The 20,483-nt window shown below is 42.0% G+C and overlaps 1 protein-coding gene across 1 annotated transcript in view; it reads left to right on the top strand.

Moving 5' to 3' along the window:
• The first annotated feature begins 958 nt into the window (after positions 1-958).
• LOC109041184 (ATP-binding cassette sub-family G member 4) overlaps positions 959-20,483 on the top strand; it is a 66,151-nt gene continuing 46,626 nt past the window's right edge. The window contains exon 1 of the mRNA XM_019057420.2: positions 959-1,505. Coding sequence (XP_018912965.2) covers positions 1,448-1,505 — 58 coding nt within the window. The 5' untranslated portion in view covers positions 959-1,447. The remainder of the gene's footprint in view (positions 1,506-20,483) is intronic.

The following is a 20,483-nucleotide window of genomic DNA, read 5'->3' on the forward strand; positions in this document are numbered from 1 at the left end:
TCTACGGAACTTAATTTTCGCGCAACGTTCCGTGAACATTAGCTAGTGATGACAGGGCTTTCACAAAAAATGTGCCCAACGCAAGTAAACGCGTCTTATGTACCCCCCCTCCTCCTCCGGCACGTTCACTTGATGGTTTGTATGGATGTTTCAAAACGAATGAGAAGGGGCGGCAAAATACAGGTGACTCATGAGCGGCAACTTATGCGAATAACATCATGAGCGGGTAAATCCAGCCCTGATCGGAACCCTATATTGCCCCAGTATATTCCAGAAAATTACTCAATTAACAAAGAGATCCTGTATTGAAATTATATATCATGGTGAAGCATCTAGTTTTCGCTAATTTTATCATAAACATCATAATTTAATCTAATTTTTTGGGAAAGCGCAGCTTCCTTCGTGCACATCCAGAAAATGTATTTAGTTTGTTCCAAAAATCATATTCTAAAACCTCAGGTAACATCGAAAATACAGTTTTTGGTTTAAAAAATGTTTTTTGTTTAAAAATGCCCATGGGCGGCAAGAAGGTAAATCCGGCCCTGGTTAGGTTAGGTTAGGTTTGGTTAGGTCAGGTCAGGTTAGGTTTAGTTAGTTAGTAGGTTAGGTTAGATTAGGTTTGGTTAGGTTAGGTTAGGTTAGGTTAGATTAGTTTAAGTAGGTTAGGTTAGGTTAGGTTAGTTTAGGTTAGGTTAGGTTAGGTTAGGTTAGGTTAGGTTAGGTTAGGTTAGGTTAGGTTAGGTTAGGTTAGAGAGGTTAGATAAGGGTAGATGCATCGCAGGGGGATGCAAAGTCACGCACCCGTCGCCAAGAGGCCAGTGAAGGGTCTCTTGTCTCTGGCTAAAATTTAAGAGTTCTTGCTTCGCGAGTGACGTCAGTGGGTACAACTCCTTAGCTCTGAATCACCCTCTCTCATTTTTTGTATGGTCGCGCCCACTCTCACTCTTTCTCCCGCTGGTGCCGGCGTCTGTCCGGAGTAGTCGCGGCGATCTCCAAACGACCCGCGGACCTCGCACAGTCCGCACCGCGCGCACGCCAGACCCAGTCACCCGTAACATCGAGTAATGTGTCCCTCCAGCCGCGCCAGTCAACTCCGTTCTTCCCGCGTCTTCCTCCAACCCCAGTCCGCAGCATCATCGTATACTCAACCCAAATAATCGCTGTACTCTCGCAAATCAGTAAACCATCCATACTCCCCGTAGTGGAACCTTAAAATTTAAACTCTCAAAGCCCGAACGAGGTGTTAATTTTGACCTGACAAGGTTTTTTTGTTTTTTTTTCTGAGGATTTTTGAAAGCGTCTTGTGGCTAGTGACCCACTTTTTTTGTATCTTTTTTCCGAGATGTGCGGTCTCCGACGTTCCTGATTCCTCCCCCGCCCATCCGCGCATTGCACGCGAATCAGTATTCCGGTGTGATCTGTGAAGTGAAGTGGAACGCTCGTCAAAATGGATGTAGAGTTCAGAGACCTGACTTTTAAGATTCACAAAAAATGGTACAAAAGAGGTAAGAGACGTTCATTACGAAATTTGTCCTCTTTTTCACGTTTAATGATTGTGTCTAAGTAATTTCGTTGCGCCAGTGGACGATAAAAATTCATGCCATGAACGATATTACATCGAAGCAATTCCATCAAGAATGCTAGGCACTTATGTAAATTCTTAGTTTTTGGGTTTTTTTTTATTTATTTATACATCCGTTCTTTTCTTTCCTATTGAAATTTCCCTTTATGAATTTTTTTTTTTTTTTTTTTTTTTTTTTTTTTTTTTGTCTCTGAGCAATTTTCTCGTATTGCACTGTATTTTTTTAGTAAAAAACAAACTAAAAAAGAGAGAGAAAAAAAAAGAAATAAGAGACAAGAAGAAAAGGGATTTTTATCAACTGTAGAATTTCATTAAATTTTGGTTCTGGTGCCAAATCCTCAGACGATTAGTCTTCGTTTTAAAAAAATGCAGGTTTCTAAAAATGCGCATGCCTAGAAGATTTTCCCAATACTGGCGGTACATTCATGAGACGCTGGTCGTCAAAGAAGGCATAAAGATACTTGAAACCATCGTGTCATTATTTTGTAGTCATGACTGGCTGAATGCGTTTTTATACGGAGGTTTGCATGCGGATGCTCGGTGAAACTTCGTCTTTTATTCAATATTTTTGAAGAGCGTTCCTGAAACGAGATAGGTTCAGTGCTGTGGCGGCAAAATTGTACAGATACCTATTCTGAATCTCTTTGTAATATATCCCCCTGATTTAATGCTGAATTGGATGAACGTGAGCGGTCAGAGGGAAAAGCGATACCTTTGCAAAGTCCGTAAGAGTTTTTCCCCTCTCTGTCAAACATATGGGACTGTGAATTTTTTTTTGTAATTCATCGTTTCCAGTGCACAAAAACGTCAACCGAGGGTGTGTTGGATATTTTCTACACTTTTTGTGTCACATCATTTTGATTTTGCGTTTTTCCCCCTTCTGATATAAAGTTACAATTGTTTTTAAATGAAATCCATGCTCCATGGAGGATAGCTTTTTGAGTGAAAAAATATTCTGTTTCACTTTGTATTTCTCCTCAAGCAAAAAAAATCTTAACGTGACTGAACACGACGGATGCTTCCTTGCGGGCAATCATGGACGGAATTAGGGGGGGGGGCTGCTCCTCGGAAATCTACTATCTATTGCGTAGGGTCGAATTTGCCATTAGACTGTATAGGCTATAGCTTAGGGGTGCAACACTCTGGGACCGCACCATTGTTCAGAATTCTGAACTATGTTCATAATTTTCGAGTCTTTGATCACTTCTTACTTTTTAAAATTAGATTTTTTCCAGTGTCAAACCATTCGCAACTAAGCATCTCAAAATCGTTTGAAATCGTACTTTCTTAGAGGTGAATTTGAACTAATTCCTATACCTAACACCCTCCTGCTGGTCCAAAAACCTCCTTTTCCCCACGATAGTATCTACTTTAAGGGCGCCGAACAAAATTCAGCCTAGGAGTGCTAAAAATGTAAACCCGGCTGGTTTTGATACTCGGGTGCACCTTTCAATACTCAGGTGTAAATAACAGAAATAGCATATCAACTTTTGGCGGTTCAACAGTCAACGCTGTTATAAGTCCCATTTTCGGTATGTTTTCATTCGTGAACACTTTTGTTGTCATGATGCGCCTGATTTTGCGCGGAGATTCGGTGTGTTTCCGCTGCGGGGTCACGGTCTGCAGTTCATGTTTTGTCGGCGGTTAAGAATCGGTTCAATTTCATTGCCACCTAATTCAGGTCATACTCACGGCACAATTAGATATCGGGCGTATTCGACATTGGCGATATAACGCGAGGGAGATTTTTAAAGGCCCTCGAATATACGTTGTATTGCAAAGGAGAACTTTGCGTTACGCCGCGTATTGGTAAACAAAAGTGATAAGCTATCGTTCTGATTTGTATATTGATGCGTACTGTACTCTTTATTCGTATAATTATACTTAATCTCTCGGCGCTACTGGTTTTTTTTGTCAGATTTTGTTTTGGGTTTAAGCCGTTCGAGTGAGTCGATACGTAACATTCCTGTACTATCTTATTGTCGATTTAATCCTCTCCTAATTCAAGAGTGAGCATTCCATTAAACTGGCCCTTGAATGGTTCCGTTGATTTGCTCATTAGTGGCGATTCACACGCGATGAAAAGCTCACAGGATTAGGGGATGATGGCCCTTTGCACCTTGATCAAGGGCCCCTTCTGACAATATTTAAGGGCCCTTTTTGGCAATTTTCTCGGAGGGCTTCTTAGAGCCTTTTTCACACTGAAGGACCTGCAATCATCTTTTTGGCATGGCCCGCCTCCTGGGAAATTTGGAGAGAGTCCGATCCTGGGATAAGGTGTTGGCTTTAAATTCACTGAAATTCAACAGCCAAAAAAAAATAGACAAGGTGCCAATGAATCCTCGTAAAAATAATGGCATTGGAAAAAAAGTCGCTTGGATCTAGATTTCAGACTCTTGAAAACAATGACAAGAAAAAAAAACTCTTGATTCAATCGGCTTTTCGCTTGAATCAAAAGGAAATCCGCTCAAACTAAAAGACTTGGTTCTCGATTTAAGCAAAAATCCGATTGAATCAAGAGTGCTTTATCTTGTCGATGTTTTTAAGAGTCTGGACTCTAGATCCAATTAAGCTACTTTTTTTCCAGTGTGGGGTAGATCCATTATCGATTTCTGATCAGACTCGCTTCTGGGGGTAAATCAGGGTATACAATCAGATACATTCAGAGTCCGAGGGTCATCTCTTCAAATTAATCAAATTTCAGTTCGAAGAAGAATAAAATCGTGTATTTAGTGCGTGCTGCGCTGGTGTGACATAACATAGTATGAGTACCGGTGCATAACTGCATATGTGCATATGCATCGGAGACTTATTAGCCAACTCGCAAGACGCGCGATGCAACTTGCGTTTGGCGGTGACGTCCCGGCGTCTAATTTCAATCGCAAATCACTCAAAACTCACGGCAGTTAGGTTAAGACGCTCACTGCAATAATCGAAGCAATGGCTCGATTCTTATGGCGCGCCTTCAACAGCTTGCAAAAAATCGACATCCAATCGACCTATCGATCGATCAATTGCATTGATTCGCCGATGCCTGGTTGACCTCATCAGTGACCCGCAGCAGCTAGCGGCTCGTCCTAAAATTCAAATCATCGTCGAGCGACATAGAACACCTCATACCTCCGTGCTGCCAAATCTCCGAATTCTCACGCCCCAACAATCGTGAAATTGGAATTTTTTTGTGCAGTAGTTGGCATCGCTGTCGCGTTGCAGTCACAGATGATACAACTCACTTGCGATGCATCGCGCACTGTCGGCATCGCGAGTTGTCAAATGGCACACTGCCGAATTTCCAACAGGAGCAAAAAATAAAGTTTAGCCTCTTTGAGAAGACTAAACATTTTCATGGCCTCACCAAGGAATCCGAGTTTTAACAGCTACGTTAGGATAAGTTCGAAATGCATCATAAATGGATTTAAATATTTTTTGGGGGAAAGTCTCCAGGCTTCCTCCACGGTTTCTTTGCGGAGGTGTCTCCAGCACCCTATAGATACACTATCGGAACCTTCCTCTGATTGAGCTTCCCTACGATTGGAAATCGAAGTGTTAGTTAATAAGGCAATATAGTTCTTTACTAGCGCTTGAATACCACTATTTTTACTCTCAAGATGCCCGTCTTGCGTGACTTCAAAAATGAAGGCGTTTTATCATCAATGCCGTCTCTGAACAACAGTGAGAAAACCGCGCGACAACGCGTATATTTTCTTACAGTTTGCTCTCAGTCATCATTCCGTTTGTTTCAGATATTATTTGCAGAATCATTTATCGATTACCAATCGTTTGATTTGGCTCTATAAGTAAGCATGACATCTTAAGATGCTGATTAACGGTATGGCAATCAAGGATTTCGCCTCTATGCTGCAGCCTCCAGTCTGTCATTGACGCTCATTAAAGTTACTTTGCCAAAGAATGGGTCAAAATAAGTCGGAATACCTAAGACACTATTATCGAAATTCCGCAGCGATGGAGTAATTAACAAATTCGAAACATTTCTTTGGAAAGTTTCTCCATTCAAAATTTCGCTGAACCTGATGTGACATATTCGAAGAAATAGAGTCTCAAGTCGTTATTTTGCAGTCTTTGGTGAGAGCACAAAGTCAAATGCAAAAACACGAGACTTTAACAGACTGTCACGAACTATAATCATGAAACATTTAGAGTGCATTTTCGCTAAAAAGTATACAGAATTTTGCCTATGCTCCCGATTACTCCAATTTTGACACAAAACAAACGCAAGTTCGTGCGTTGAACCCTGAAACCGTTGTTAAAATTGTAATAACTGGCCGGGGATAAATATTTCATATCCCTCCCCCCTCCCTCTCTCAGCTGTCGTCGGCTGTTTAAGGCTAACTGGAGTGCTGAAATTTACCACTTCGCAGTGCCATGTCGGAGTGATTTAATCACAAAATAGTGTGTGACTGCGCCTTATAAGACCTCGGGTTTAGGCTCGTAAAATTGCACTAGTGCCGTTGTGAAACGTTCGCTTGTCTTCAAGTTTCAGAGAGCTGCAACTGCAACGGCGACCTCGCGCCTTCACCGACTCTCGGGTCGTCGACTCGAGGTGCGCGCATTCTGTTGCCATATTACCGTAAACTCCAACTTAAAATAGCATCTGGTAAAAAAATGGACGGATTTGACCAAAATCAATTTTATCACATCAGACACTTCCCAATTTTCTCTCATAGTTTATTCTTGTCACAGATACTTAACCAAACAAAATTCTGACTTGTTTTGTGAGTGTATGTTGTTCATGATTTGGTTGAAATTCGCAGAAAGTGTGAAGATGTGATGTTGTTTAACTCTTTGCGGAAAAAAAACGAATATAAGAAGTAATCAGGCAATGTGAACGATAGTTAGGCGATTCTATTAGTGAACGCTGAGCGAATATCCCCGAGGTTTAAAATTAATGTCCTGCTATTTGCCTGCGTATGGATTTGGTCGAGAAAGATGCTGATCAATGTTTCCATACTGACTCGATAAGTATGTACATTCTCGGTCAATGTTGAATCGTTATTGATTCAATTTGGATGTATCGGGAACGTTTGGGAATTAGTATGTATATATATCAATGTTGACCCGAGGTTCAATAATGGATCCACAATCAACGTAACGGGGACTGCTGCTTCTGATGTTCATTCCCAATTGATTCAAACCTACGGGATTCGTTGAGATGGTGTAACCCCGGTCGTTATCATTAGACTTTGACGTGAAACTCGCAACGGCAAACCGATTAGTGCTCCGTGTTACGGCATTGCATTTTAATGGTTGTATCTCATAGATTAACAGAGTGTATCAGATTTGATGAGATTCTATAATTTCTGAGACAGATATGTATCGACGGAGATATCGCCCGTTCAAAAAATAAGCGTATAACACAGTCCATTGCGTTATACCGTTCCCCAGTTGTTTCTATTGCAGATTAAGAATGTGCGCACACATTTGTACTTTCCTTCCACGGGCACCATTGGTGCGACCTTCGCAGAAAAAACCAAGCCTCGCATTAACGTGGTATCAACTGAGCTTTCGGAAAATCCATGGCTTTGTTGATTCTGAACGCAGACAATTTTACAGAACAAGAAATTATGAAAGAATAAACATGAATGCGGTTTAATGATTTTAATTTCCGCCACCGCGCCAACCGCACTGTGTTTGGCGCAATGCGAGAAGTATCCCTACAGTTTTGTAGGCGCCATGCATTTCACGCTGACCGCACTACGTTTGACGCAAAGCGTGAAGTATACATGGAGTCTTGTAGGCGCTAATATGTATTTCATGCTGACTGGCGCGCCGAGGCCGAGGGCTTCTCTTTTCCATCTCAAGTCCGCGTCATCATTGCGCTCTGCGCCGCGCCGCGCCGCTCCAAATTGCGTATTTGGTTTCTCTCTCAACTAGACTAATGAAAGGCGCTGTCTCTTGTATCACCGAAAGACGGACAAATCAGAAATTACTATACTTTAACTCTCAGGAAATGAGAGATTTTTTCGCATTTTCTTCTTTGTAAATTTGTTTTCTGAATCAGATTTTTTTCTAGATACCTACATTTGAAAAAATTACAATATTTGCCGCCATGGGCCGGGGCCCATGTTGCTACCCCCTAAATCCGGCCCTGCAGCTAGACGTAGAGGCCGTTTCATTCGATCATATGACCCAATTTTTTTTCGCGATCCTCATAAAATATGCGGTTGCTTCAGGAACAAACTGGTCACACATTTTGGACTCCAGGATTACGGATCTTTTCTAGTAAGGGCGAAACAACGCTTAAAAGAGACCATGGGAGACTCTATGAGATTGATTATTATGTAGAGAGTGCTAAATGAAACCTCCAGATTTCTTCAGACGGGGCTACTCTGGGGGTTCTTCCAATCAAAATTCAGGGGGAAGAAACCCGGGACTCCCCGGTCAGTTTGCCCATAGATTGCGTGCTATGACGTAGAAATATACCTACATTTCATCGCTCGCCACCGCCTGTTGTATTTCCTGTGCAGGCCAGTTCGGCTATCATCCAAAAAGAAGTTCCGTTCTGGCGTCTGTGACACTGTGACCCACACAGAAACAAGCAAGATGGATGAACCGGGCCTGAATTGTTCCGAACTCGAACCGGGGCGATCCTAGTGGCAGTCGACCACTCAGCGTCTCTCGTTCCAGCCAGGCCGGCCACGAGACACCGAAGAAGTCCGCGCACACCCGTTGAATAATAAAATTGCGCAAGCGCCCCCACACACACACTCGCGCGCGTGCGCCGCTGCTGCCCTGTGTGTGGAATGGTGATTCGATACGCGAGGCGACGCGCGACCAGAGCCGGTGGTCATCCGCAGCGCCGGCCCGGCTCGGCGAGGGGTCGATCGATATCCCGCATCCGACTCGCATCAAGTATCGAGTCTCGATGTATCGAAGTTCGACCCGTCGAGGTGCCGCCTATCGCACCTCGACGTTTCATAATGGATCAGTTGCCCACGAAAATGGAATTTGACCGAGGTGACGAGAAACTTGACGGGGAAAATGATGCAAGGCAGGTGAGTACCCTGTTGCAGATCGAGGAGAAAATTTTGGGCCCGAACGGAGACACATGAAGACCCTCGAATAAAGTACCTGTACTGGGATGGAGAACCTTCATGGAAAGAATCTGAATCGTGGAAGATCCGATTCTGCTTGGATCAGTCATCTTAGGCTTTATACAGCTTTTAGGAACTGATGGAATGACGAACGTTGCATGTACAAGATTGATATTCCAGTCTCAGTCTCCGCTTGGAATTGTGTCTACTAGATGATCCTCTGGAAATTCGATAAGATTCTGATTAAGACCTGATTGTTGAAGTTTTGTGTACTTGTCGGCCGGTTAAGACAATCTTAAGGAGAATGAAATCATGTAATTGGTCGGTGCTCTTGGTCATGGGTCTTGCCGTGCCGTTAAAGGATGGATTTGAGTATAGGACACGATTTGAAAGGATGGATAAAGGATTGGCAATTTAAGAGGTGCCTTTGGCTTCTTGTTTATCACACCCTTTATCAGTACGACAAGACGCAAAACTTAGAGCATCGACCAATCACTTTACTCGATCCTCCTTAATCTTGTCTTATCTCGTCGGCATACACACGATTTCAACAATCAGGCTTGCGGAGTCAGGCGCCAGACCATTCAGCCATACGACTATGACAAATCTACTGAATACTTGGTTAACATCACAAGAAGTTTAGTGTGGGCCACTAGATTTTCTGAGAATCTCACATATGTAGGCAGTCCCGTGGCCACCACTAAAAATAAGCTTTTTTTTCCGGATACTTGTGCAGTAACCCCGAAGTGAATCCCTCCGCGTGACATATGTTTCGCGACAACGCCTTGCATAAAATTGGCGAGGAAGTACCCATTCCAAATCGTGCAGAAAACCTTGCAAGTTCGATTGATATTCCAGTCCGAGTCCCGGCCGAAATTGGGCCTTTGGAATCACGGATTTCAGCTGCCACCGCACCGGTCGTGACTGGAGGAGGCATCCGCGGTGTTCGGGATAGGGGTTTACGCGGCGCGCGTGGCAAGTGGACGGCCGGCAGCGTGCGTCGACGTCGCGTCGTGCCGTCCTTGGGTCGCGCGATCGGACCACGCGGCGTGCTTTTGTTTAAATTCGTCGTTTGGCACCTGCAGCCGATCTGAGACATTGTCTCCACACCGGAGACGAACCCATGAGAAATAATTGGTTTTCGAACGTGTCGCGCCACGCTTCTGCGTCGTCTTTTCCTGGGAGCCCCCGCCAGTCTTGCTCGCTTCGGATAAGTTGCGACAGGAGGGACACGTCACAGAGAACCCGAAATCCTTGGGCTAGAGACCTAGAGTGCAGATCATTCGAATATTTTTCTTTTTTTTCACACGGGCATTGATAGTCCGAAATTTAGAATTCTGACCAGGGACAAACACATTCCTCTAGTATGAGGACCAACATTTACATACATACACAACACAACACAATATTACACACCATTTACATTTACATACTCATTTTATATTTTTTAAACAAAAACTGTATTTTCGATGTTACCTGAGGTATTAGAATAAGATTTTTGGAACAAACTAAATACATGTTCTGAATGTGCACGAAAGTAGCTGCGCTTTCCCCAAAAAATTAGATTAAATTATGATGTTTATGATAAAACTAGCGAAAACTAGATGCTTCACCATTATATATAATTTCAATACTGGATCTCTTTGTTAATTGAGTAATTTTCTGGAATATACCGGGGCAATATAGGGTTCCGATCAGGGCCGGATTTACCTGCTTGCCGCCCATGAGCCACCTGTATTTTGCAGCCCCCTTCTCATTCGTTTTGGATCATCAATAAAAACCATCAAGTGAACGTGCCGGAGGGAGAGGGGTGCATAAGACGCGTTTACCTACTCGTGTTGGATACATTGTTTGCGAAAGCCGTGTCAACACTACCAGCAAAATTTCACGGAACTTAGCGCGAAAGTTCAGTTCCGTAAACATATCTGGGTGATTTCACGATAAGAGGAATAGTCGTGTCGCCGTGGGTTATGAACGACATAGGGCAAAACGATTGAAAACCAAATGAATTAATCAATAGGTATGATGTCTTTGAACCTATCCATGCTAAAAAATATGATAAATTATCATTATATTTAATAATATGAGACTTTAAAGGCCGAAAATGTCCGGTCGGTTACGCGTCGCCAACCCCGATTTTGAAGCAAAAGAGCAATTTGCGGTAACAAATCAGTACTGATCATGAACTCTTTGGCAATATTTGCTGAAAAGAGACTCTAATGTTCAAGAAAATTGCCAGTTTGAACTGAAATGTTTATTATTGAGCGAGAAAAGTCATTAGAAAGAGGTGTCGCCACATTTGGCGACAAATTTTTGCAGTTGTATTAAGTGCAGTGTTTATCTCGCCAGATGGAGTCAGGAGTTTCAAAACTGCCATCAAATTGTTCGCTGAAGTCTTCTCGACAAAACCATTACTGATAAGTCAGTTTTTTTTACAATGAAAACTTTAATTATTAAGAAAACCAGTGATTTTAAGGTGTGTAGCACTAATTCCTCACTACGCAAAAACCTCAATTTAATATTATTAAACTAAAAGGAAGTCTCCAAATTTTAGAAAACTTTTAAGGCAGCATTAATTCCACCTCATAACTCAAGAATTGCCAAGTTTCATCTTTTGTATCATCTTTTATCTCACATTTTCAAGTGTCGGTTACGCTGCGTCTGTTACGTAACCGACACAATTTGGCAGGGCCGCCATGTTTGCGTGGACCTCCGCAGCAGTCCCGCGGGAAGCGCTGATACCTGATTCAATGGCTTGTTTATCAATCACTTTAACTTTGCACTGAATCAAAATAAAGCGTGCCAAAGCTGGAAACAGGAAGTTTAATACCTTTAAAATGAGGTAATGAAATCCTGTTAAAATTGGTGCACTTTTATTTTTAAGGTATTTCACATTTAAACTATTCCTGTTATCGTGAAATCACCCATCTATGTGTGGACAAGGTCCTCCATTTATAAGAAATGAACCAAAAAATTATGAAAAAACAAAAATGTGGTTCAATAATTTTAACTTCCGCCGCTGCGCCGGGCTGATCGCCGTGATCGCACTGTGTTTGGCGCAATGCGTGAAGTATTCCTGCAGTCTTGTAGGCGCTGTGCGTTTCACGCCAACCGCTCCTGACCGCACTGTGTTTGGCGCAATGGGTGAAGTATTCATGCAGTCTTGTAGGCGCTAATATGTGTTACATGTCGACCGCGCGCCGTGCCGAGGGCTTGTCCTTTTCATCTCAAGTCCTCGTCATCATTTCTCTCTGCGCTGAGCTCCAGGCCGAATTGTGTGTTTAGCTCCTCTCTTAACTCGACTAATTAAAGATGCTGTCTCATGTATCACCGAAAAACGACAAAATTAGAAATTACTATATTCTCAGGAAAGAGAGATATTTTGTCCCCTTTTCTCATTGATAATTTTTTTTTTCTGAATCCGATTTTTTTATACCTACATTTAAACGAATTGCAAAATTTGCCGCCAAGTGGCCACCCCCTTAATCCGGCCCTGCATGGTTCCGATCGACAAAATTTGACTAGAAACTTTTTTCCCCAGTATTTCTGGATCTAATTGATGTCGATATGTTCACGTTCCACCGAATCTTGTCGATCTGACACAATGTCGATCCACTCGTTTGGCAAAAAGATTTCATTTGTGTTTGTTTCGAGTGCGCCTGCCATTTAACGATGATACCACTATTTGACCACGTGGGAGCTCGCGTTGTCTATACCGGGATTGAAGGCGATCTTGCATGGTGTTAATGTAATCGTTCCCGTTTTGAGAAAAGCTATCGTATTATTTGATCTCTTCTTCCCCCTGCTCTTGTTTTTCTCTCCTTTCTCATACTTTGCTTCTTCATCTCCTTCTCCTTCCTCTTACCTTTTTCTTTGTCATCGTTATCTGATTTTCCTTTTATTCTTTCTCTTATTATTTTCCTCCTTTTTCTCTCTCTCTCTCTCATCTTCCTCACTAATGTCGACTTGAACTTTTTCTGTAGGTCTCGATACACGATCAAATTCCGAACCAATTCCGATCAAAACAGAGCAGTTGCTGACTGATGCTCACCATACAATAGTCCTCTTTGATCAAAATTGGACTGGCCGTCTTTTGATCAGAGTGGAGAGCCACTATTCATCATTTTTTGCCACACGAAACATTTCTGCAAGGTTTTCATTTGAAAATTAGGCGAAGTAACGATTTTCAGACTGATGACTCCTGACACTTTGATGGTAATTGGCTCGGGAATTTGATCGTGTATCGAGACCTTAAAACAAAAAAGGTAACCGGTGAGGTTAAGAACAACCCTTTCTCACCCACTCTCACCTGAAGTCGCCGCCATTTCTTATCTTCATATTTTTTTTTTCTTGCGACTTAGGAGGAGTTTCCATGAGACTCGGTGATGATACTCTTCAGTATAAACGCATACTATATAACTATAAATAACTCTCCACACGCATCGCCAGATTAGAAGCTACGGGGTTCTTCCTGGGAACTCTTCCGGATACTTAATGGATAGCGATACAACCCGAGCAATTTAGTACCGTAGGGAATCACCTCACGACCGAGTAATTGTTTGGAGCGTGCTCCAGGGGGGCAAATTTGGGCGCATTTTTTCGATATATGACCGCCAGGAGGTCATGCTCAGTGACCTTACGCACGGAGCATGACGATGCGTATTTCAATCGGAAGGTTGAGGACAATGCCGTATGGCAAGGTCTCGAAGAAAAACCAAGGAAGCTGAAGAAATTTACCCGATATGAACTGAAAATCCTCAGCCATGCATGGAAAATTTATGCCCAGGAAATCAGGACACACCTCATCGAAATTTTATCACATTTTCTTGACAGCAACTTTATTATACATATGTGACCTCAATGAGTCAACTCATGATTTTTCGCATTTTCAATAATATTGAAATCAAGAAATCAGGCTCTCCTGAAAAAAAGATCGCAAGAGAAAGACTTGGCCTACAAGGTGAGAGGTGGTAGAACATGGGCAAGTTGCGGGAAATCTGCAATTCTGCATGGTTCAAAAATCTTTTTAAGGAGCTAAGCAGAATTTAATGATAAAATGAATGCAATACCTCTTATATCTACATACCTATCAAGTATACTATAAAATCAGTTCACTTAATTTTCAATCCGATCCTCAGGAAGAATCTTGAATTCTGGAAGAAAATATGCAAGGACCTAACTAACATTGACTGTAAGAACTGGTCGAGTTTAAAATGACATTTTTCAAAAGAGATAGAAGTTTTGAATAAAGAAGAAAAGAGGAGGAGAGGGTGAGGGTGGAGAGTGAAAACTCTTATTCTTGGTGGGGTGTAATATTCCTCAACGCATTTTTCGCGAAGGATTACATGGATAATAACGAATATTTTTTCCATGTATTCAAATAGTTTCCAGGAACTTCGATATTTTTTTTTCTTTTTTTTTCTTCAAAACTCAATTAAGTTCGATGTTAATCAAAGCAATAAATTCTACGCAAGAATCAACTTAAATTTCACCTAACTTTTAAAGTAATTTAAAAGAATACCTATCATAGTTTTTAGTTAAATGGTATGAAATTATTGCGTACATTAAAAAATTACGTAATTTTCTTCTAAAAATAATAAAATTCCCCTGCATAACATGCACTCTTCCTCAAAAAGTACACATTTTTAGATTTCTTTTAGATTTTTTTTCTTATCTTACATAGTCCTTCAGACAAAAGAACGTCATTACATTTCAATGTTATAAAATTTGCGTTCGCAAATTGTATCCTATTCTGATACTTCTCGGAATTTCTTCTAAAAAAATTTAATTGATTTCCCTTTTGATTTTACTAGTAAAAGTTTTGGACAAAATTGAATCGTCAACAATTACGTGGCGTGTTTTGCGATATACCGATTGATCTGCTATTGAAACCTATGGAGGAGGACCGATATATAGGGTGTTCACAATGGACACCTTAATAATCGATTCTTCACCACAACTTCAAATGGGGAAATATCAATAATCGATCATTCAAGCCTCGACACTCATCGTCAAAATCTTGTAAATAATTCAATAGTGGAGTTGCTTGCCTTTACGTCTGAAAAACGATGTTACTCCCCAAAAATGACCGCATAAAATGGCGCGGGGTCCATAACGAACTATACCGTGGGGTCGATTGCGGCAATCATCGTGAGAACCAGGTGAAGAAGTGGATTTTAGCTCGGGTGTAACAACAGAGCGAGCAGCATCATAATCAGCGATGAAGGTATCAGATTATGCGATTCACTTCCTCCTCGTGTCAGTCGTCAGGCCATTCACGGAGATGCTGCCCCCTCGTTGCTCAAACAGCCACTTTCACGAGAAGCCCGCCGTTTGACGCAAGTCCAGAACGGGGATCGCCCGTTGGGCTGGTCCTCGCTTTACGATCAAAATGGCAACTCCATCACCACTTTTGTCGCTCTGCTTTTTTTGGCCACTTCCCAAGTAGCATTTTTCGACGGGAATATCGGGATGTTTTGAATTTTTTTGGAGACTAAATTGCTAGGATCGTCAACGGCTAGTCGCAATTTTATCTCTGCAGAATCGCGTTCCATAAAATCAAAATTTTGTCTCAGTTTATCACTATTTTTTGCTCGATAATACTGCAAAAAATCGTCATCGATCAAATCGCGATTTTATTGCACCGACAACAGACGTGAACGATTAATTTTGAATTTTTGAAACAAGTGAGATTCTCTCGAAGGAGAAAATGGATTCGCGGTTGGCAAACTTTGTAATCATGAGCCGAACTAGGAACTGTTTGTCAGGGAGCAGGACATCTCATCAAGGGAGGTCTAAGAGGCATTAAAACAAACTTCGTCAAGGAGGATTTTTGGGACACCCAAAGCTCCAAAAACGGGTTTTGGGAAGTTTCCCATCCTAGAAGGGGCCTGGGGGGCCTCTCCTGGAATTTTTTTTTATAAATTGAGTTGTCTCAAGCGCAATTTTGAGCTGTTCTTACCAACAAACGTACAGCATTAAAACTTCGGAGTAGCAAATAATCACTCACTTATTTCGCTGAATCTCTCACATTTCTTGCAAAGTACAAAGTAGATTTTTTTTTGGGGGGGGGGGGAGAGTGAATCCAGTCCCCCTCCACCCCTCCCTTCCATACTAGTTCCGTCCAGGTTTGTGACCGAGTGCAAGTTCCATTTCCGCCGGCAAAATTGAGAGAATTATGGACCGCACGTTGTGTTATCGTTTTTGACCATCATGGTGTGCTCATCCTTCGAATGTAATCCTGAACAGTGGCCTGACTGAATTGTTGATTTATTGTTCTCCTGCCACTTCCGAATGGACTTCAATGCTCATTGTGGAACAAAAGAAGTCTCGACAGTAATTATGACATTTCTCAGCACCAAAAAAGGGGTGGGGGGGCTTTATGACATTGACTTTTGGAATATAATGGTGCGTGTGGTTGTCCAGTAATGGTTAGGTACAGCGTTTGCATCATTTGGAGGATTCTGACTTTGAAATACGCGCCGATACCAACTCTTAATCGGATGTATTTAAATGAAAGGGAATTATTTCCATTGTAACCTGGGCCCTGGTACCTAAGAAAATACATGTGTGAAAGGGTCAATATCACAATGAAGATATTTCCCTCCGATCTTAATACGTCCAATGGAGCAAATGGAAAAAGAATCAGTGGACGGATGTAACCGCGGACGAAGTTCTTTACATTAAAGACCCCACACTGATGACTCCTCATTGTGTAAACGTTCTATCGAGGATCGCCATTTTAATTGCCTAATGATGGCAAATTAAGCAACGTTATTTGAAATATTTCTTTACGACATTGAATTGCTGTATTTATGAGGAGAAAATAAAATGAATCTACACTGGAGACAAAAGACATTGAGATGCCGAAAATTTTGCTGAATTCCTGGTTTCGCTTGTAATTTTTGGTAAGAAAACGGAACCATTACGATCGGTACATTTCAGCTGATCATTCTTCCGAAAAATCTAATTTGCGGCCCTTAAAATAAAGCTTGAAGTAGGTACCAAATGCGGAGTGTCGCATCCGATGAGTCAAACCAAACGACACTCTTCATATGCTTGTATGTATTTTCAGGTTTTACAAGCAAGATTTTTCGGGGACGTAATTATGCCTCTAGGCAAGACACATCCGTTTTCTTCCAAACATCCAAAGCGAAACTACTAGCGAAACGTGTCCAATATTCTGATAGTTGCTTATTCTCTTAAGCTTAAAAGTTCTTAAATTAAAAGCCTAGAGTTTTTATTCTTAACTCGTTTTTCCGAATATGTGACTTATTTCTTCTTGTTTAATTCAGAACACATAATCCAAAAGTTTCGACCTATGACTGCGCTAATCCTAATTCTCTAATTTACCTGCTCGTAAAAAAAAGAAAAAAACCCTTCCTGAAACCTCTTTGAAATACTCATAAAATACATCGCACTATGATCAGGAGGATAATTATTGTCGATGGAGCTCAGCGCTATCAGAACAACTCATATCCTTTAACGTTGATTTTAGCACACACGCGCCTTGGGCTGTGGTAGGACAACATAAGGACAGTCATTTTACGATTTTACCCTCTAGTTCTCAAAATGCTCGTATATCATCGATTCTATGGGTGTTTTGTATTGTACTGCGTAGACAGATTCTCTCGCGTATCCCGGTGTTTTCTGCAGCAGGCGATGCTCACAATCGGACAACACCGAGCCATGTCCTTTTGAATGAATATAAATCAATCGATATCTATCGAGGTAAGCCACTTTAACTAAAAATCGATTGTTTATGGTGAATTTAAATGCATAGAAAACTGTGTTGCCAGAATCACCACCAATTTTCATATTTGTTTTTACGTTACGAGCTGTTTTGGTGTTTGTAAGGGTGTCGCGTGAATTGTGAATTGATTTTGGCGACTCATGCGACGTAATTAGCGACATCAAATTGAAGTGACTGCAATCACGCATGATTTTAAGGAGGAGTCGCGATGCAGTCAATCTCATTGAATCTATAAAAGAAGTTGCCAAGCTTGGCCACAAATAAGCACGGAGGTCCTGACAAATTAAATCTAAACCAAGACGGGGAAATATTCTGAGGGGGCATTTCTCTGCGAGAGGAGGGTACCACTACGTAGAGAGCAATTTGTGGAGATAATCCCGTCATGGGGATGCGATGACCTCCATGCTGAAGATGTCATCCGGTGCGTGTAACGATATCAATAACGCTCGTTGGGTTCGGATCGACTGGGCAACTAAATCAACTGTGTGTCAAAGCGCAGAGTATCACGGCAAAATGAGGGCGCTTTGACTTGAGATCAAGAAGCGAACCTACCCTATTTACGAAGCTCACGTTACATTTTCTTTCGTACTTTGAATTTTTGTAGTGGTAATCATTGCTATTCTTTCAAAGGATCCATTTCTATAGTAATACTGCTGAATCATATTGGAAGTTTGCAAAATTATCCTTTTCATAAAGCTATGCTAAGAATTCACCTTGAACTTTTCTCAATTGCAATTTAAATCAAATGGGGTCTTCCAAAGGAAAGGTGCTGTTTCAGCTGATTCAATGGCCGCCATAATTTGTGTCAGAACGACATGCGATGTATCACATTGATTAGTTCCATGTTTTCAGCTACCTGTGATTTTTATCGAATTTTGATATCGCATCTCTGAAGCCATGAGACTAAAAAATTCACCTATACCGTTTGCAAAATGAGTTTAACGCAATGAGGGCAGGATTTTTTTAAGAGAAAATATCGCATTCGAGTGCAGTTTCGATGTCAGTATCGAATGTGATATTACATACATAAAATCCGCTTTTATAGCGCTCTTCAGCGTTCTGCGACACTCAGCCACCAAAGTCCCATGTATCCTCCCAAAGCCCTTCGGGGAGTTGGCACACCCTTAGTTCCTCTAAAATCCCCTGTTCCCACCTTTTCACTGGGCGTCCCCTTCGTCTTCTCTTTGGCGAATCTAAACCAAGCATCTTCTTCGGCAGCCTTTCTTCCGTTCTCCTGTTATCATGACCATACCAGACAAGCTATTCGGTCATGACGTCCAATACGATGTCACTTTCAACTCTCATGATCTGACGCACTCTATATCATTGCGGACCCGATCTCTTCTAGAAATTCCAGCCGACCCATTCCATGCCCATTTCCAGGTATGCGATATTTACATACATACATATAAGTCGCTTTACAGCACTCCCTCGCGCTCTACGACTCCTAACCTCCACTGCTCTCTTTCAAACCACAACCGCTTCTTGTGGTTTGAGAGAGATGCGATATTTCTTCTCTGAAAAAAAGTCTTGGTTTTGTGACAACAGAATGCTATATCAAAATTCGATAAAAATGAAAAATAGCTGAAACATAGAACTAATTGATGCGATATATCGCATGTCGCTCTGGCACAAAATATAGCAGCCATCAAATCACCTTCAGGAATGACTATGGATACGAGGCTCTGGGTCCGCTTGAGTGCATGACTTTGCATCCACCTGCAATGCATCCACCCTTATGTAACTTCCCCAACCTAACCTAATCCAACTTGACCTAACCTAACCTAACCCACCCTAACCCACCCTAACCCACCCTAACCCACCTAACCCAACCTAACCCAACGGCTGGGTGGATGCATCGCAGGTGGATGCAACGTCCTGATCCCGGTCCGTTTCAGCTCGGTGGCGCCTGGCTAGAGTGGCAACGCTGGTCGTGCTGCACTTATATCCGACATTTTCATTGCTTCAACTGCATTTGGCTGCATCTGTTAATGGGCAAAAATGAGCCGACTCCGGAATCGCGGAATGAGTTTCGACGCTAATCGTCCCCGGCCCCGATGCCCGACGCCCGACGCCGCGACGCTGCTGCCGGCTCCGGTGCCGTAATAATGAGCCACTCTCGTGTCGGATCACAATTAAACCGTCATGCTGCAACGCCCTCGCTCTCGCTCCTGCATTTCAGTTCCCGCCGAGATGACGCACAATGGATCGAGTCCATGGGAGAGGTCGGACAAAATTTGAAAACTTCAAAAGCTTAAAACACCATTTATACAAAACTCTGAGATTTTAAAAGTGGTTCCATTGGTTTTATCGTGAAATTTTCTTTCAGAGCCACCCTTTAAAATTTAAAATAGGACGAATGAAACGTCAAAATTTGCCACGGAGAGAAAAACTCCGTGCGTGGGACCCGAAGTTGAGGTCATATGGATCTCTGAAGTATTCGGATCACCTATCTAAAAACTTGAGGTCCAGCTGCAGAGGTTCGGGTCAGACATCTAAAGTACTTCGATATATACCGAAGGGTTCGGGTCACACATCCACAGTACTCCGGTACATACCGAAGTGCCTCGATGTCTGACCCGAACTTCGGCCGCTTGACCTCAAGTTTTCGAATGCGTGGTCAAAAAACTTCAGAGATCCATATGACCTCAACTGCGGGTTCCATGCATGGGAAGTTTTTTTCTCCGTGTGCAGTTTTTGTCGAAAATGTCATGTCCAACTCTGATTGACTCGATCCACTGTGTGACAGTCCACGCTCGCACCACCGTAACGCGTAACGTATCCTCGGAATATGGGTCAGTCTTGCTGACTGTGGCTCAGTCCAGCATACTGTCATCTTTCTTAGAAATTTAAGGGAAAATTTATTTTTAAATCACAAAAACTTTAGGGAAGACCAAGGAAAATCGCTGTACATACTCTCAGGCACGGCCAAAATTTCTTTTATACATTTCGACTTTATAGAGAAAGTTGTAAATTTTTTTTAAAAGAAGCGAAGTTGTTTCTACATTCTAGATGTAAAGAGAAGTGTGCGAGAACTTATAAAATGCTGAATTACTTGCCACGCAGTTAGTTCTATATATTAGCATTGCTAAAGTAA

The sequence above is a fragment of the Bemisia tabaci genome, chromosome 1 (assembly GCF_918797505.1).
Source record: "Bemisia tabaci chromosome 1, PGI_BMITA_v3".
Lineage (NCBI taxonomy): Eukaryota > Metazoa > Arthropoda > Insecta > Hemiptera > Aleyrodidae > Bemisia > Bemisia tabaci.